Source organism: Erpetoichthys calabaricus, chromosome 3 (assembly GCF_900747795.2).
Source record: "Erpetoichthys calabaricus chromosome 3, fErpCal1.3, whole genome shotgun sequence".
In the NCBI taxonomy this organism is placed as follows: Eukaryota; Metazoa; Chordata; class Cladistia; order Polypteriformes; family Polypteridae; genus Erpetoichthys; species Erpetoichthys calabaricus.
In genome coordinates, this window is record NC_041396.2 from 73555162 (window position 1) to 73572424 (window position 17263).

Here is a 17263-nt window from a genome sequence, read left to right on the forward strand (position 1 = left end):
GACGGAGAGATTTTAAGGAATTTAAGGTGGGGCGGGATTGCGAGTTATTTCATAGGCTTTGGTAATTCTAGTGTTAACTGCTTTATACTATAAGGAAAATGATGTAAAACAGTTGTTGGTACATACTCAGCATGAGTATGCACAATTTTGCCTGGGCTTATGTTGATTTCCATCATACAGGTGGTAAGGTTAATTTGTAACACAGTGAAAACCTAAATAATGTCACCAAAAGACACAGTTCTTGCTATCCATCTATTTTTCACGGAATAAAAAATGCTGTAATTTTCAATTTTCACAGAATATTCTTTTTATAGCTCAGCTTCCTTTGACACAAATCTGAAATGTAAACTTTAAATTGTTTTGCAGGTATCTTCATTTCAATCAGATTGAAAGTTTAGAGCCTGAATCCTTTTCATACTTGCCAAAGCTTGAAAGACTGTAAGTTTTTTCTTGTTATAAAATATTTCACTGTTTCATTAATGGGATTGTCAAAATATTATACAAGAATTGCTAATTTGTTAAGAGATACAGTATTTTATCATGTGTTGAATTTATATACATAGTACTAATTCAAAAGATTACACTAACTGAACACATTCTAAAAATAATTTGTAACAAAGGAGAATTCAATTCGGAACATAGGCCTGTCAGTTATTTTGATATTGTATTATGGTTTCATAGTAATAATGCTTTATGTTAACACAGTTTGGAGTCATGGAGGAAATGGAAATAATTCTGGCTATAATGTACAACATAATATCTTAACCGTAAATGATAAGCCATTTCAGTGAAACTGTATTTCATTGTTATAAATGTGATTACTTAATTGAGTGCCTACATTATCTAACACAGAATGTGCAAAAAGTCTTGGTACATCTAAAAGAAATATAGTAGACCTGTGTCTTCAAGCAAGAAATCCCCATTTACAAGTCTTAGATTCATGTACAAATCTCAGCCCTAATTTGGAATAGTTTAGTGAACAGGGATTGGCAAGCTGTAATTGACTGAATGATCTGCTTTTGTTAACTCTTTTGGACCAAGCAAGTAAAAAAATTGATAGTATAATTCATCACGGGATATGCTATATTTTATAGCTGAACCAAACAGTTACTATCTATAAATCAGTACTCCAGTACATCAAAACTTTCACTGTTAAATTTGCTTGACTTCTCACTGTTAAATTACCACAAAGTATATATACTATATGAAAACATGTGACTTCTACACTGATTATAGTAACTGTGCTTTGTACCAGTATTAATAAGAGTACTTTTTCTTTGTTCAACAGGTTTTTGCACAACAACCGGATTACCCATGTTGAGTTGGGGACTTTTTCACAGTTACACTCAATGAAAAGACTGTAAGTAATGCGGGTTATTTTGTAAACTGTTATGGTTTTGTACTTTCTTATGATAGTGGAAGACACAACATTAACATAATATTCTCAAATCCTGCTTAATTTATTTAAGGGAATGAAGATGCCTATTCTAGCAGCACTGATTGCAAAACAGAAATCAGCCCTGGGTAATGCACCCAGATCCACACAAAACTGCTGTTTATCTAATTGGAGGGAAAAACAGATACATGAGAACATAGTATCTATCTATCTATCTTCTATCTATCTATCTAAATACTCAACCCAGAAAACCACAGAATTCAAGATGTGAACCCAGGGTTCTGGATCTGTGAAGTAGCAGTGCTTTCCTCTGTACTACCAAGTTATCCATGCTGGAAGTCATTTCTCCTAAATAACAGTAATCCATGAACATTGAATCATATGTTATATTCTGCAGTCCTAGTACATATTATTGTCTTTTTAAAAATATATTTCCTTCTTATTTTAGGTGATAGTATAGTATTGCACTAGAAAACTGCTGCAGTACTACAATTGCACAATAAATTATGAAACAGATGTATGTAGCTTTGTTTCAGTTTGTAATATGAGAACCCCCCATCCTTGCATCCATTTTATGAATTTGCACAATTTAATACAAGGACACCAGGAGCAGTTGCCTAATTTGGCAGCTTTATACCTAAGGTACTGAGGTGTAGGGCAAACTCATGAAAACACCCACAACTCATTACAGGTCAATTTAGAGACACCCATCAAGCTAACATGCATGTCTTTGAGATGTATGATAGCAAAGTACACAGAGATTTCCCAGCCACACATTTGAAGAAACTCTTCACAGACAATGAGAGGGTGGGATTCATATTGCATAACCATTCCTCTAGTCACTGCTGTACCATATTGCCCTATTATAGGGTAAATACATAGAAAATATATAATTGATTTGGGGCGGCACGGTGGCGCAGTGGGTAGCGCTGCTGCCTCGCAGTTGGGAGATCTGGGGACCTGGGTTCGCTTCCCGGGTCCTCCCTGCGTGGAGTTTGCATGTTCTCCCCGTGTCTGCGTGGGTTTCCTCCGGGCGCTCCGGTTTCCTCCCACAGTCCAAAGACATGCAGGTTAGGTGGATTGGCGATTCTAAATTGGCCCTAGTGTGTGCTTGGTGTGTGGGTGTGTGTCCTGTGTTGGGTTGGCACCCTGCCCAGGATTGGCTCCCTGCCTTGTGCCCTGTGTTGGCTGGGATTGGCTCCAGCAGACCCCCGTGACCCTGTGTTTGGATTCAGTGGGTTGGAAAATGGATGGATGAATAACAAATGATAATCTGTGTAAAGCACATTAAAAATAAATGATTGAATTACATTAAAATTGGATTCAAATTTTTATTTCTATATATTAAATCAATAATAAAAATTAAAACAAGAATTACCGAATTTGAGACCTATGAAGTCATGCATGTTCTTTTGTAGACATTTTCTCTTATAATATTAGCTTCTCCACATTCTCCACTTTAATGAACAATCTCTCTTTCTAAGGAAATTTTGGCTTTTAAATTCAAATGGTACCACCAAATTTCCAGATGATTTTCTTTCTCATTATTGCCTCCTCTTAAATTGGAATATGTAGGCAAACAGCACACAAATTAATACAAACATTTGGAATTATTAGCATTTTTCTTTCCTCATCCTACATCTATACTGTAATTACTGTGACTTATAATGTGAAATAAAATATTCATCTTGTTAATACTGCATCACTAAAAAGGTTAGATAAACGATGTTTGTTAAATTAGTTGCCACATCTGTACAATATATTAATGAAGTATTCAGCATGAATTCCTTTAATGAAACAGAAAACAGAAAAAAGCTAAGCTAGTAATAAAACTAATCACATAATCCAATCACTCTATTTACTTAATTGTTAACATACTAAGAGCACGCTGACAGTTATTAATTATTTTGGTTCATGCACTTCATTTGTTGCCTGTCTTACTTTTAGCCGATTGGACTCCAATGCTTTGAACTGTGACTGTGACCTTCTCTGGCTCGCTGACCTACTGAAGCAATATGCAGAGTCTGGAAATGCACAGGCTGCAGCTACCTGTGAATACCCCAGGAGACTGCAAGGGAGATCAGTTGCCACTTTGACAGCTGAGGAGCTGAACTGTGGTAAGGCCTTTTATCATCAGCATAACCATCTCAAATCTGGGCTCGTAGCAGATTTACAATGATATCTGTTATGCCATGCAGATATCAGTAGTGACAGAACATTCACAGAAAGAGTGAGAGAAAGTACTGTATATGTAAGTGATTAAAATATGAATACTAAAAACAAAAAAAGGGATTATCTTGTTTTGTACAAGGGAGAAAAAGCAAGGAATACCCATTGCTAGATTATTCGATGGACTAGTCATTTTTATTTTACCCATCTGACGCCACAGTGTAAGTATTACATTCATCCGTATATCAGTTACTGAATTCAAGAGACCTCACTCGGAAGTAGGAAGAGCTTGGGAAACTAGCATCATGGACTATTTTGAGAGGATTCTCTTGTTTTTTCAGATGTGAGAATGTTTTTGTGAAATACAGGAGAATCACACATCACTTGAAGGCCACGTGTGCTATATTTAGGTATTTTTGCTGTTTTAAAACTGCATATAATTTTTAGTAATGCACATTTATTTCTTTTTTCTCAGCTCCTCATTTGATCAGAAGCTTTTTTAACAACAAGTAATCTTGTAGTTGTGCTTAAACAATGTACGTACTTCCTAGCCACATATACCTTTCATCTACAATAGAGATACCATGGGAAAGATTATTTTAAATAATTTAGAATTAACTTTGCCATTGGGCAAAATAGAAAATTACACCATAAATTAGGGGCCATTGTTGCTGCATTGCTGTTTCCTAGTTATTAGATCCTTTGTGCACTTTTTTGCTGGGTTGTATTTATATGACTTACTAATATTAGTGAAAATTTTCTACAGCCAACTCCTAATTGTCTGACAGATGAAAGAAGCTTAGACCAAATTTCCCAGGAGAGAGTTTGTGTGTAAGGCTATGGATGCCCCTTGTGAAAGGCACGTTTCACTAAATTGCCCTTTGCAACTAGAATTTTGCTTTTTGACTTAAAAAAGAATTATTTCTATATATTACTTGTCCAGAATATCATTAAAAGGAGAGACGGATTTTTTATAAAAATCCTGAGACATGTAGCTTTATCTTGGAGCTGGTTCTCCCCTAATGCAACCATCAGTCCATCTTCCATTTTTATTTTTACCTATATTGGGCCAACAGGTAAAACCTTGCTACAGACCTCAGCCTATCTATTCTCCTCTGCTGAAGGAATATCTCTTTGTAAAATGAAAAGATTAACATCCTTTGAAATGAATTTAACTTATCAGTCAAAAATCTATAAACAGGCCCAAAATAAGAGCAAAAAGAAAAGAAAGCAACACTTTGCAAAACAGGAGTTAAAACAACTTATGGAGGAGTTGGCAAAAAATAAAGAAATGTTTTCCAAGACCTGATGAAGCCCACAAGGACTGCCCTTTGCAGCACCAGAATGGTATCTTCCATATGCTCAGACTGCGCTGTACAGCAGTGTGTGTGCGTTGGTGTCGCACCATCCCATGATTTTGAGATTCAACATTTTAATTAGCAGGTATTCATGAAGAGGACACAAAATTGTCTCCTAGGACCCTCCCACCAGAAAATGCACCTTCTCTTGCCATATGACACATTCCAGAGCTGGACCAGATATAAGCATCAGTGCAATCCCAGGCTGCTTTGCCACAATTTCTGCAAAAAGCCGCTGATGATTAGATGTATATCACCTCGACATGAGCCCTGAGAATCCCTTTTGACAGGTGTAGATGGGATTCAAGAGCCTGGGAGTGTGAATACAGATGAGGGGAAAAGAGCACGCAGAGTATATAGATCTGTGATTTGACTTCCTCGGGCAGTATAGTCTGAAATGGTGCCTCCGGTTGACCAGCACAATTTTCACATCATTGATGTTTCTAAAGGGCAATTCACCTTCTCACTTTAAAGGATGTGACTGATTACAGAGCATGTTTCCATTAGTTAATTCATCAAAGTTAGAAAGCTCCTCTTTTGCGCTAATTTATAATCTACATTATAATTTTATGGTTCTACTGTATTGCAGCATTAACCTATAATAATAATAATAATAACAATAAATAATAATAATAGACACTTGCTAATTAACAAACAATATTTAGTATGAGATAACAAAGTAATTAGTGTTACAAAGCTTTCAGGAAATGCACCCCTGATTGGTCACTTTATTGTGCTCTGAAAGCATGCATGAATCTATTTCTGAACTAATTCCATAATGCGATATAAGTGACAATAACGAATGCATTTGTGTGTGTGTTTTGGAATTTTTTAAAATACAGTAATAAGCACAATTCTTGTAATCATGTGCTGAAGTTCTCCTGCAACATGTGCTAATTTGGTGCTATGGCATTCCCACTGTGAGTCCATTTTCATGTGTATTATTGTCCCTTTGTCTACGTGCAGTCATGCACAAGTATGGTACTGATTTTAATTCAGTACTATTGATGCTATAAAATAAGCTATTAATGTTACATTTTTAGAACAGTGTTTCAACTTTATACCAAAGTATTTGTTCTTCTGACACCCCTAGATGGAATGGTGCCCTGTCTAGACTTGTTTCTTGGCTATTTAGGCTTTGCCCCAAAGCTCTGAATTGGATGTACTGTATTGGCCTTTATTACCGTCCCCGCCCAGCACAAATAATTGTTATTGGAAGAATTAGTGGTTTGTGAAAGGGGCATTTTTAATTAAAACAAGCTTGACTTTTTTGGGAGACTTTAATCTTACAAATCTTCATAGGACCCTGGATCTTGTTATGCATGTATGGCCTTAGACATAACTTGAAAGTACAGAATTTTGATAAATGGATATGTGGATCCCAGAGAATATAAATTCACTGTGTATGTTAAAACTGTGTCTAATAAAACAAAAAGTGCAAAACATAAGTAGAGTTAAAGAATGCAATTATCTGATTTGTTTAGGGCACGGCATACAACTGATTTAGAAATTTGCTAATATTGTAGTATTATACCCTTACATAGTCTGGTGAAAATAACAAATGTATAGATAAAACTTTCCTTATAAACATACATATCTGTAATAGGAAGATATCTAGTCAAGTATTAAAAAAATAAATAAATACAAATTATTGGTGCACCCATTATTCAGCTATTGAACGTAATGAATTCTAATACACCATTGACTACATGGGTTTTTTTTTAATAGATTGTTTGTTATAAACATAGGTCATGTACTGAAATCCTGTCATCTTATTATGTGAAAACGAGTTAGTTAACTCTTGTTGTTTTACAATCCTTTGGTGTATCATGTAAGAAGAAAACACCACATTTTTTACTTAAATAATGCAAGAAACTGGTCACAATTTTTGCAAATCTCTGAACACAAGAAGTTGTTATCTGATATCCAAGATCAGGACACACACTTCTAAAAACAAAACTGTTAATCTTTCCTACAGTTCAATTGACTAATCTCATTTATGGCGTTAGCTTTACTGATATAGGTCTCCCCTTTCTCAACAGATACACCTTTTAGACTTTCAAAGTAAAAAAAAACATCCAGTCTACAGTTACAGTACATTATTTTTGGTTTATTCACTTTGAGTATAATGTTATGTAAAGAAGCCTGTCTTATGTTAGCCTGATATAAGGACTGCACTCAAGAGTAGTTTTTCAGTATATTGAAGAATGTCATAATAATTCTAAAGTGTAGGTTAAGATTGGCTTACCAGCACATAGTTTTTCAAATATGCAGTTAAAGTAATCTACTAGAACTTAAAATAATTTTGTTTATAAATTTACTGTATAATTTATGAATTTTATCTGTTTGTTAAAAAAGTACAACAGTATATTTTACATTTCTAAAATGCCTGTCTAACTGATCAATGGGAGGGAATTTGTGACAAGGTTGTCCCTCATTTTCAGCATCCTGTTTTTGTAGAAGTTCCAAGAATCACTTCAGAGCCCCAAGATGTGGATGTTATCTCAGGAAACACTGTCTACTTCACCTGCAGAGCAGAAGGCAACCCAAAACCTGAAATTATCTGGCTACGTAATAAGTAAGTCAATTTTCAATACATTTTTCTGTGTTTTTTTTTAATAGTCAGCATTCCAGAGCACTTTGTAGAGTAGTAAAACACAGGTGCACATTCAAAGAAATGTAGTAAGGGCAGAGTAACTGAGCCTGTCCTCATGAGCTGAGCCTCCTGCCCATGTTGATACCACCCATCATTTGAAAGCTTCTTCATTCAATTTTCCTGATGGATCTGTATTTTCATGGTCTTTTCTTTTACTAATCTGATCTAAGTACAAGAAATGTGCTGTATGGTCTACCAAAAGACCCTTTTTTTGTAATTCAGCATAATGCTTTCAGACAATAATTGCTCCCCTAAATATCTTCTTCCTCAAACACATTGTTTTATTCTGTTCCTACCATACTGTAGTCTCAAGTTCTTTCTGAAATAATCATCATTTCAATTATATGTCATGTGGGTTAATGCCAAAGATGTCTTCACTCCAGTAATTTGCGTGTCTTGTTTATGCATTCAGTAATTTAAAATACTGTATGTATGGGTTATGGCTAAGCCAAGTATTCTGATTGATCAAAAATGTATATCACTATATAATAAAAAAAAAAAGTATCACACATACTGTATGGTATATATCACAATATAATCTATGTGCATATAAGTTTCTGCCAGAGTCTAGTTTAGGTGCTTCTGTTGAAATAATTTTAGGTTAACAGTGTGTAGTTCTACTGTGGTGTTTCTTTTTATAAGGACCATTTTAATCAACTAAAGTAATAATAATGACAACAACAAAAGTAATAACACATTTTAATTTCATAGTGCCTTTCCCATGCTAAAAGTGCTTCATAGAATTTCAGAATTGACAACTGGGAAATAGCAGAAAAAAAGATCAAATATACAATATTGGATACAAAATAATACGAGGGACACTGAAAACGTTTTTGCACTGTTATATTTTCATTGGAAACGGTGAAGGCAGGAGGAGTAGTAATTGGGCATTAAAAAGTTGGTATGTCCTCTGCCAACTTGACCAGTTCCCCATTCTGCCAAAACCTACACCATAATATTTGCACACCCACTTCCATAATCTTCCAATAATGTGTACTTCCATCTGTCGTATAACACATCCATAACGTAAGTTCAATCCAAATCTTATTCTGCCTCTGCTAATAGATTCCCCAGTCCTTGGACATTTCCACTGTACTCCATAAATCCACATTATACAATCACTAGTCCTCTGATTTCTGTGAAGTCTTGCATCCCAGTTTATCATTTACTACACCCATAGAGTAATTTCCACCATAATTTTATTCAACACATGTAGGTTTGCCAGGCTTACCTCACCAATTCATATTGTAACATCCACAGACCCCCACATCTTATAACCTACCTCATAAAAAACATGTCTTTTACAACACCTACAGGAAAAGTCCAACCTAAATCTTATTCTATATTTCCTTGAACATAGATTTTGCTTTCCTTCGGATCTGAACATTTCTTAAATTACTTTCCAATTAAATTGAGTCATTTCACTAAGCCTGCAAAAAAAAAAAAAAATAGCCTCATATTATTGTCTATATCAGTGTTTCCAAACCTTTTTTTCAATAGCGGCACACTTTTTGTAAACAAAATCATCCCAAAGCACACTACTGTCTTACTAACTACAAACACATTCTATCTGTTAAATGTGCTTAACTGTCCAAAGGGACAGGATTACTGGAGAAGCCAGTAAAAAGGAATCTCCCAGATTAGCTTTTGCAGACATGGCACTTAGTGACCACTTTGGTGGCATCTCCAAGCTGCTTCGTTCTTTTGCTCACCTCTCTCAGATGCAACTCATATGCCCACTATCCACCAACGCTGTGAGGCTTGCTGGCGACCACATAACCAGGGCAGAAGGAGGTGCATCTGAACTGCTTGAAGTGCTGTGTCTGCAGCACAGCGATGATGGAGCTGCATTTATGCCAGCTTCTCCAGGTAGTCCTGACCTTCTCAGACACGTCTCGACCACCTGCAGAGCTTGTCCCTCTCAGTTTCAGACCCAAGTGTGCTACACTATTATTCCACAGCACACCTGGGTAATTCTCATGGCATACCACTGTACCACAACACAGATTGAAAAACACTGCTCTAGATGACTGCAGCTACTTTCATGCCATCTGCACTTTATAGAAAGATGTTTTAGGTCTCATAACCCAATCATTGTTCACAACACTTCGACACTTTGAAACAGAAAACAGGGAATAAAAAAAAGCATTACTTAAATCACATTAAGTTAGCCAACTCTGTTGGTCATAACAGGAGTGGAAAATGTCCGTGTGTAAGCTCATCCTTGATCACTTGCCTGCTGCTGAATTCTTAAGTCAGGTCATTCCGGTCCAAGCTCCTTTATCTTATTTTTTTCTTCTTCAATTGAATGATTTATGAAGGGGTGTTTAAAGAAATAACCAAATTTTCTTTGATTTCTGAAGTTTCACTTGAAGTTACCACCTCTGTGAAGTCACGCTTGCTAATCAGTAGTTAAGTTAATCGTGGGTGGGAACTGTGAGCCATTGACATGAACCTGAAATAGTGTGTTGACGATTGTCCAATCACATTAGATTAAAAAAAACCTAAATCAGTACTAATTCACTGCCAATACATGTCGGGGCGCAGGGTACTGTGTGCCAGGCAAAATCTGAAAGCAAACAATTAAAGGGAATCCTCAGGTCACCTGCTTACCAAATGATCAAGGACTTACATACACTCTCATTTGGCCAGCACCCTTCACTTAGGAAATATAGGTATTCACACATAAATTAAACAAGTGAAACCAATTTTTAATGGATGTTGACATGTGTTGACACCAGGTACGTTGTGCAAATAAGGAAATTTATTTCATGATTATTTTACTTTATCTAGTTAATACAGTGGTGTGAAAAACTATTTGCCCCCTTCCTGATTTCTTATTCTTTTGCATGTTTGTCACACAAAATGTTTCTGATCATCAAACACATTTAACCATTAGTCAAATATAACACAAGTAAACACAAAATGCAGTTTTTAAATGATGGTGTTTATTATTTAGGGAGAAAAAAAATCCAAACCTACATGGCCCTGTGTGAAAAAGTAATTGCCCCCTTGTTAAAAAATAACCTAACTGTGGTGTATCACACCTGAGTTCAATTTCCGTAGCCACCCCCAGGCCTGATTACTGCCACACCTGTTTCAATCAAGAAATCACTTAAATAGGAGCTGCCTGACACAGAGAAGTAGACCAAAAGCACCTCAAAAGCTAGACATCATGCCAAGATCCAAAGAAATTCAGGAACAAATGAGAACAGAAGTAATTGAGATCTATCAGTCTGGTAAAGGTTATAAAGCCATTTCTAAAGCTTTGGGACTCCAGCGAACCACAGTGAGAGCCATTATCCACAAATGGCAAAAACATGGAACAGTGGTGAACCTTCCCAGGAGTGGCCGTCCGACCAAAATTACCCCAAGAGCGCAGAGACGACTCATCCGAGAGGTCACAAAAGACCCCAGGACAACGTCTAAAGAACTGCAGGCCTCACTTGCCTCAATTAAGGTCAGTGTTCACGACTCCACCATAAGAAAGAGACTGGGCAAAAACGGCCTGCATGGCAGATTTCCAAGACGCAAACCACTGTTAAGCAAAAAGAACATTAGGGCTCGTCTCAATTTTGCTAAGAAACATCTCAATGATTGCCAAGACTTTTGGGAAAATACCTTGTGGACTGATGAGTCAAAAGTTGAACTTTTTGGAAGGCAAATATCCCGTTACATCTGGCGTAAAAGGAACACAGCATTTCAGAAAAAGAACATCATTCTAACAGTAAAATATGGTGGTGGTAGTGTGATGGTCTGGGGTTGTTTTGCTGCTTCAGGACCTGGAAGGCTTGCTGTGATAGATGAAACCATGAATTCTACTGTCTACCAAAAAATCCTGAAGTAGAATGTCCGGCCATCTGTTCGTCAACTCAAGCTGAAGCGATCTTGGGTGCTGCAACAGGACAATGACCCAAAACACACCAGCAAATCCACCTCTGAATGGCTGAAGAAAAACAAAATGAAGACTTTGGAGTGGCCTAGTCAAAGTCCTGACCTGAATCCAATTGAGATGCTATGGCATGACCTTAAAAAGGCGGTTCATGCTAGAAAACCCTCAAATAAAGCTGAATTACAACAATTTTGCAAAGATGAGTGGGCCAAAATTCCTCCAGAGCGCTGTAAAAGACTCATTGCAAGTTATCGCAAACGCTTGATTGCAGTTATTGCTGCTAAGGGTGGCCCAACTAGTTATTAGGTTCAGGGGGCAATTACTTTTTCACACAGGGCCATGTAGGTTTGGATTTTTTTTTCTCCCTAAATAATAAAAACCACCATTTACAAACTGCATTTTGTGTTTACTTGTGTTATATTTGACTAATGGTTAAATGTGTTTGATGATCAGAAACATTTTGTGTGACAAACATGCAAAAGAATAAGAAATCAGGAAGGGGGCAAATAGTTTTTCACACCACTGTATAATGTGGTGGGCTTGCGCCCTGCCTGGGGTTTGTTCCTGCTTTGCGCACTGTGTTGGCTGGGATTGGCTCCAGCACACCCCCGTGACCCTGTGTTAGGATATAGCGGGTTGGATAATGGATGGATGGATGGATAGTTAATATAAGTAGATTTTTTAAAGTATTTGGAGGGGGAGATATACCCCGTTTTACAAACCGCCACTGTTCCACTTACCGACAAAAAGGCACAGAATCTTTGAAAATGTGTACTGTATAGACTATAGAGTAAAAAAGAAACAAGATTGACAATAAAAAATACATATTCAAAAAGCTATTCTTCCCAATTCTTTTGGTTTTCCATTGAACAAAAACAACCAATCCTAGCTAGACTTTAACATTTCCTTTCAAATCATATTTAAAAGGCAAACCAAAGAAAATTTAGATCTCCATTGACTGAATATTGCCACATCAGGGCCTAGCGATCCAAACTGTACAATCCAGTGTAGTGAAGAAAGAATTCTTACTTGTCACATGACTGAGTTTCAAAATCCTCTTTCAACAGAAATTGTTGTTGTTGGACCATTTTTTAAAAAGAGTGACTAAAGAAGAAACATCATTACTGTATTTGTATGAAACAAAACATCTCCCATTTCATTGCTTTCTAACTTTAAAAATATATAGCATTTCAATATATATGAATCATCCATCCATCCATTTTCCAACCCGCTGAATCCAAACACAGGGTCACGGGGGTCTGCTGGAGCCAATATGAATCAAAAGATGTAATAATAATTCTTATTGTTACCTACTGATAATTTTCTCCTAATTTTTTTAAAGAGTGAGTACTGGTCCTTTTCTTTTGCTGATTTTAACATATGCTTATTTTGCGCAATGGTTAATTCAAGGCTACTTTATTATTATTATCATCAATGTTTGAAGTGAAACATTGTTCCTCAGAGTGGGAATCTGTTTTCTTGGCTTCTTAACAATTGCGGGAGCTGGGGAATTGCCCTTTTTAAATTTCAAAAACACAATCAAATCTAAAAATAATTTCATGGGTGGGGAGACGGGTGATTAGGAGGAGGGATGGGAGTCCTCTTGCTTGTGGTTGTGAAAAGTGCTGGCTCTGTCAGAAGATAACAGAATGCCCACTCTCCACCATGTACTGTCTCTTTTGCGACAAGTAACAAAGGAAGCTTCTTGACGTCTTCAGCCATGATAAAAATGCTATATGAAAATTTCTACCGGTTGACAGATTTCTACTGGTGTCTCATTTTTATTGGTATACCATACACCCCTACCTGGCACACATAATTTTTGTTCCTTTTGTGTTGTTTTATTTGTACATTTTATAAGATATGTACTAAGAATTTCTCAGAGAGGTTTTATCTAGTGTGTGCTCATTTTATGTAGTTTAACCACTAATAGCAATCTGTATGTTCTGATTATTGGATTATATATTTTTTGTGTATTTTCTAGCAATGAGCTGGACATGAAGGATGATGAACGTTTAAATTTGCTTGAGGATGGGACATTAATGATTCAGAACACCCAGGAAACTGATCAAGGAGTGTATCAATGCATGGCAAAAAATGTTGCTGGGAAAGTGAAAACCCCTGAAGTTACCCTTCGTTACTTTGGTGCACCATGTGAGTAGAGCGACTGTCATCTTGATTAAAAAAGGAATTTTAAAACTGCTGTAGTGAAAGAAAAAGAAAAGAGTAGAAAAAAATCTTATGCCAGAGTACAAAGTTGAGACAGAAATTTGAAATTTAGGAGAATACTGCATTTAGGAGAATAATGCTTTTCATTTTTGAAGATATTTTGTACAGTAATATACTAATTGCCTTATTGCATATTCCTCATAATACTCAGCTCAGCTCATTCTTCTTTTCTGGCAGCCTTTGGGCAGAGAGTTGTTAGTGGAATCAGACCCTTTCAGCACACACAAGTATAATCATGTCTGGAGCAGAAAACTCCACTGTCAAAGAACCAAACTAAAGAATGGCAGTAGGCAACTATTGTCTACCATAATGAAGCAAGAATATTTTTTCATCAGAATAAATAATGTAATTTCCTTTAAAGTGATGTATTTGAAATGATACTTTCTGTACCTATAAAGTAATTTTTCTAAGCATAGTAAAATAAAGACAGAAAATGCACTTTTATCATTGCATGGGTAATAAAAACTTTATAACATTGTTGTTCACCAGAACCAAACTGAAACAAATTGTGTGATCACATCAGACCATACTGTAGATTTCAGACAATACCAGGCTAATCGTTATTTACAGCAGTAGCTTCCATCATGAGCAGTGACACTGTGCGCAGGTGCTTTTCAAAGAGTTAGTACAGCTTGTAGTATTAGTTATTAGAATTAAAAATATAGTACTTGTGGCAAAAAAACAAACATTTTAACCACTTAGAAGGATGCAAGTTCCATAATTGGATGACACATATGCTAGAAAAAGATGAACATTACACATTCCAAAAAAATATTTTCTGAATGTACATTAGACAAAAGCATTGACAGTTCCTCACTTTCATTAAAAAATACTGTTGCTTTAAGAAAAAACTCAAAATAAAACAATAGAACACTCCTTTAAGACTTCTCAGATATTAAGAACAAAGTAATATATGAAAAGAAACATAAACAATGGCAGAATAAAGCAAGTCTGCAAAACAATCTTGACTACTTAAAGCATATGCAAGTAAAACCAACACAAAAAGCATGTTTTAATTGGCTGTGAAATATGACTTTGATACTTTTGAAACATACTGAATTACAGCACTGTAGTTTTCACTGACATTTTTTAGAGTTGTTCAGTAATGTTTTTAAATTAATTATTCTATTTTTTTAGGCTGCACAGGCAAGAGCTTATTTTTCTAAACCGAAATTCTTCAACAGAGTTGAAGGCTATACAAACCCAGTTTTTGTCAGTAGAATGGCAAAGATCAAGGACAACTATTTGGAAGCCATGTTTATATATCAATGTTTCCTAATAAGCCACAGGCACCAAATGTTGACATGAGTTTGGAATTTAGTGCACACACATGCCCATATGCTGGCCGTGCCATTAATTTCACCAGAATGAAATCATACGCATATAACCAAATTAAAACAAATGTGAACATGCATTTAATATAAGTAGTGTTTTATTCTCACATGTGCGCCTTGTTATGCTATTACACCCTGACCCTAATATTTGTCAATATTTTATGAATCATATATATATTTAAAAAATATTTTGAAACAAAAAAAATTGTACTGCTTTTATAAACTATCTGCCCCCATTTTCCTCATGCATTAAAATGGCATCAGCATTTTTGTATACATCATTATATGCTTATAGTGTCATTAGGAAATCGATGACAGGGTTTGAGGGCATAATTATGGATGACGTCCAGTTACTTACCAATTTGATCTGTGACCAGACCCTTCTTTAACATAATTGCTTGTTTGACTCTTATTTAGATGAACTTTTTGCCTTAAAGGAATTCTCCACCCAAAAATTATCATTTTTGCATCTCTTACTTACCCCATGTTGTTTTTAGAGATCGTTGAAGAACATTTTTAAATCTTATGTATTCATGGTAACAATGTGCATATTTATTAAAGTACTGGTAAATAAACCATTTCTGAAAAATCCTATCATGCACAAGTGAGATGTGAGCCTTTAAATTGAAGACGCACCTCCCTCCTCATTAATTGGTCAGGAGGTTACCATGGCACTTCTCATGACATCAACATTGCAGAGTCTGAGAGAGGTGTAAAAAGAGAAACAGATTAAAAGATAAATGAAATGTGACTGAAAACATCAGCTGGTGGAAAGTATGCTTCATATGTGTCATCTATCCATTGACGTGCTTTTGAGAGCCGTAACTACCAGTGGCAAACTTAAGCCAGACATGAAATAAAATAATTTCTCAGATCACTACACTTTTCCAGAATAAAGTATGCAGAAAAATTGCAAAATGAAAAATGTGAAATTTATTAATACAATTTTCATTTCAAAATAGAAAGCATAGCCTTTGGCAAAGTAAATTATGTTAGCTTAGCTAGTTACTTTTTTTATATATGCAGATCATTCTCTGTCAATTGCTTTTATTTTTTTTTTTTTTATAGCAAGACCAAGTTTTGTAATTCAGCCTCAAAACACAGAAGTGTTAGTGGGAGAGAGTGTGACGCTAGAATGTAGTGCAACAGGCCAACCTCACCCCCGGATTTCTTGGACCAAAGGAGACCGAACTCCCTTGCTTAATGATGACCGCATAACCATCACAAACTCTGGGGGTCTCTACATCCAGAATGTCAACCAGGCAGACGGAGGACAATATATTTGTTTTGCAAGCAATAATGCTGATACTATCCAAGCTACAGCCTACATTATTGTACAAGGTAAAGGTAATCAGATGTTTCAGATGTGCTCCAAGTCCAGTTTCATTACATCATCTTATTGAATATACATTATTTACATGTAAAGCACATGAAAAGGAAACTAGTTTTTTGTGTATCCAGTATATAGCCATTCTGATAACATAAATGGGAAGTCCACCCTATTTAATATATGCATTTATTATAAAATGTGCCTACAATAATATTAATAATAATACATATACCTAATCTACTCAGACTTTGTTATATTTGCTACATGAATGTAAAACTTTTTTTTTCAAAACTCTCATTTTTAAAGTGATTTAAAATATACTAAAAGCCTCAGTGATTCACCATATTATATTTTGGCACTGCATTTCTAAAAAAAAAATCGTTTTTTCTTTTTTAATGTCAGATGTTATATAAAAGTAAAAGCTAAAACTTTTTTGCAAGTGTAAGTCTGTTGTGTCATCTTCAACCAATGAATTTAATAGTAATTTGAAGCAGAACAAAGTACAGTTCTTACTATGTTTCTTTAAGGCTTGTGTGCAATGTAATATGCCAATTAATACACCCACAATAAAAGTCTCAACTTGTTGCATTTTTACATCCTCTGGTGAAAAAGAGAGACATTATTACTTCTTTCTTGCTGAAAGTATGATCTACAGTTGTAACAGTTCTCATTTTACAATGATTAGTATAGTCTCTCAAAGGAACAGGGTGTGTATAAATGGTATTTAATATTGGGCAGGGTGTAAAACTTAGATCATGGAGTTCTGCACTAGCTGTAAGTGTTTGTTTTAGTCACTTTCTTAATGAACAACCAGTTGCTGATACTAATAGAACATTCTTTGTTACCTTATTTTAATTTTTTTAAGAAAAGACAGAAATACTTTTTTCTACATTGTCACT

The 17263-nt window shown here is 35.6% G+C and overlaps 1 protein-coding gene across 2 annotated transcripts in view; it reads left to right on the top strand.

Moving 5' to 3' along the window:
- Positions 1 to 17263, top strand: part of LOC114648101 (peroxidasin) — a 241956-nt gene that overhangs the window by 160785 nt on the left and 63908 nt on the right. For both annotated transcript variants that reach the window (XM_028796918.2, XM_051924571.1), the window contains 6 exons: positions 367 to 438; positions 1289 to 1360; positions 3344 to 3513; positions 7384 to 7501; positions 13456 to 13625; positions 16103 to 16375. In XM_028796918.2, coding sequence (XP_028652751.2) covers positions 367 to 438; positions 1289 to 1360; positions 3344 to 3513; positions 7384 to 7501; positions 13456 to 13625; positions 16103 to 16375 — 875 coding nt within the window. The remainder of the gene's footprint in view (positions 1 to 366; positions 439 to 1288; positions 1361 to 3343; positions 3514 to 7383; positions 7502 to 13455; positions 13626 to 16102; positions 16376 to 17263) is intronic.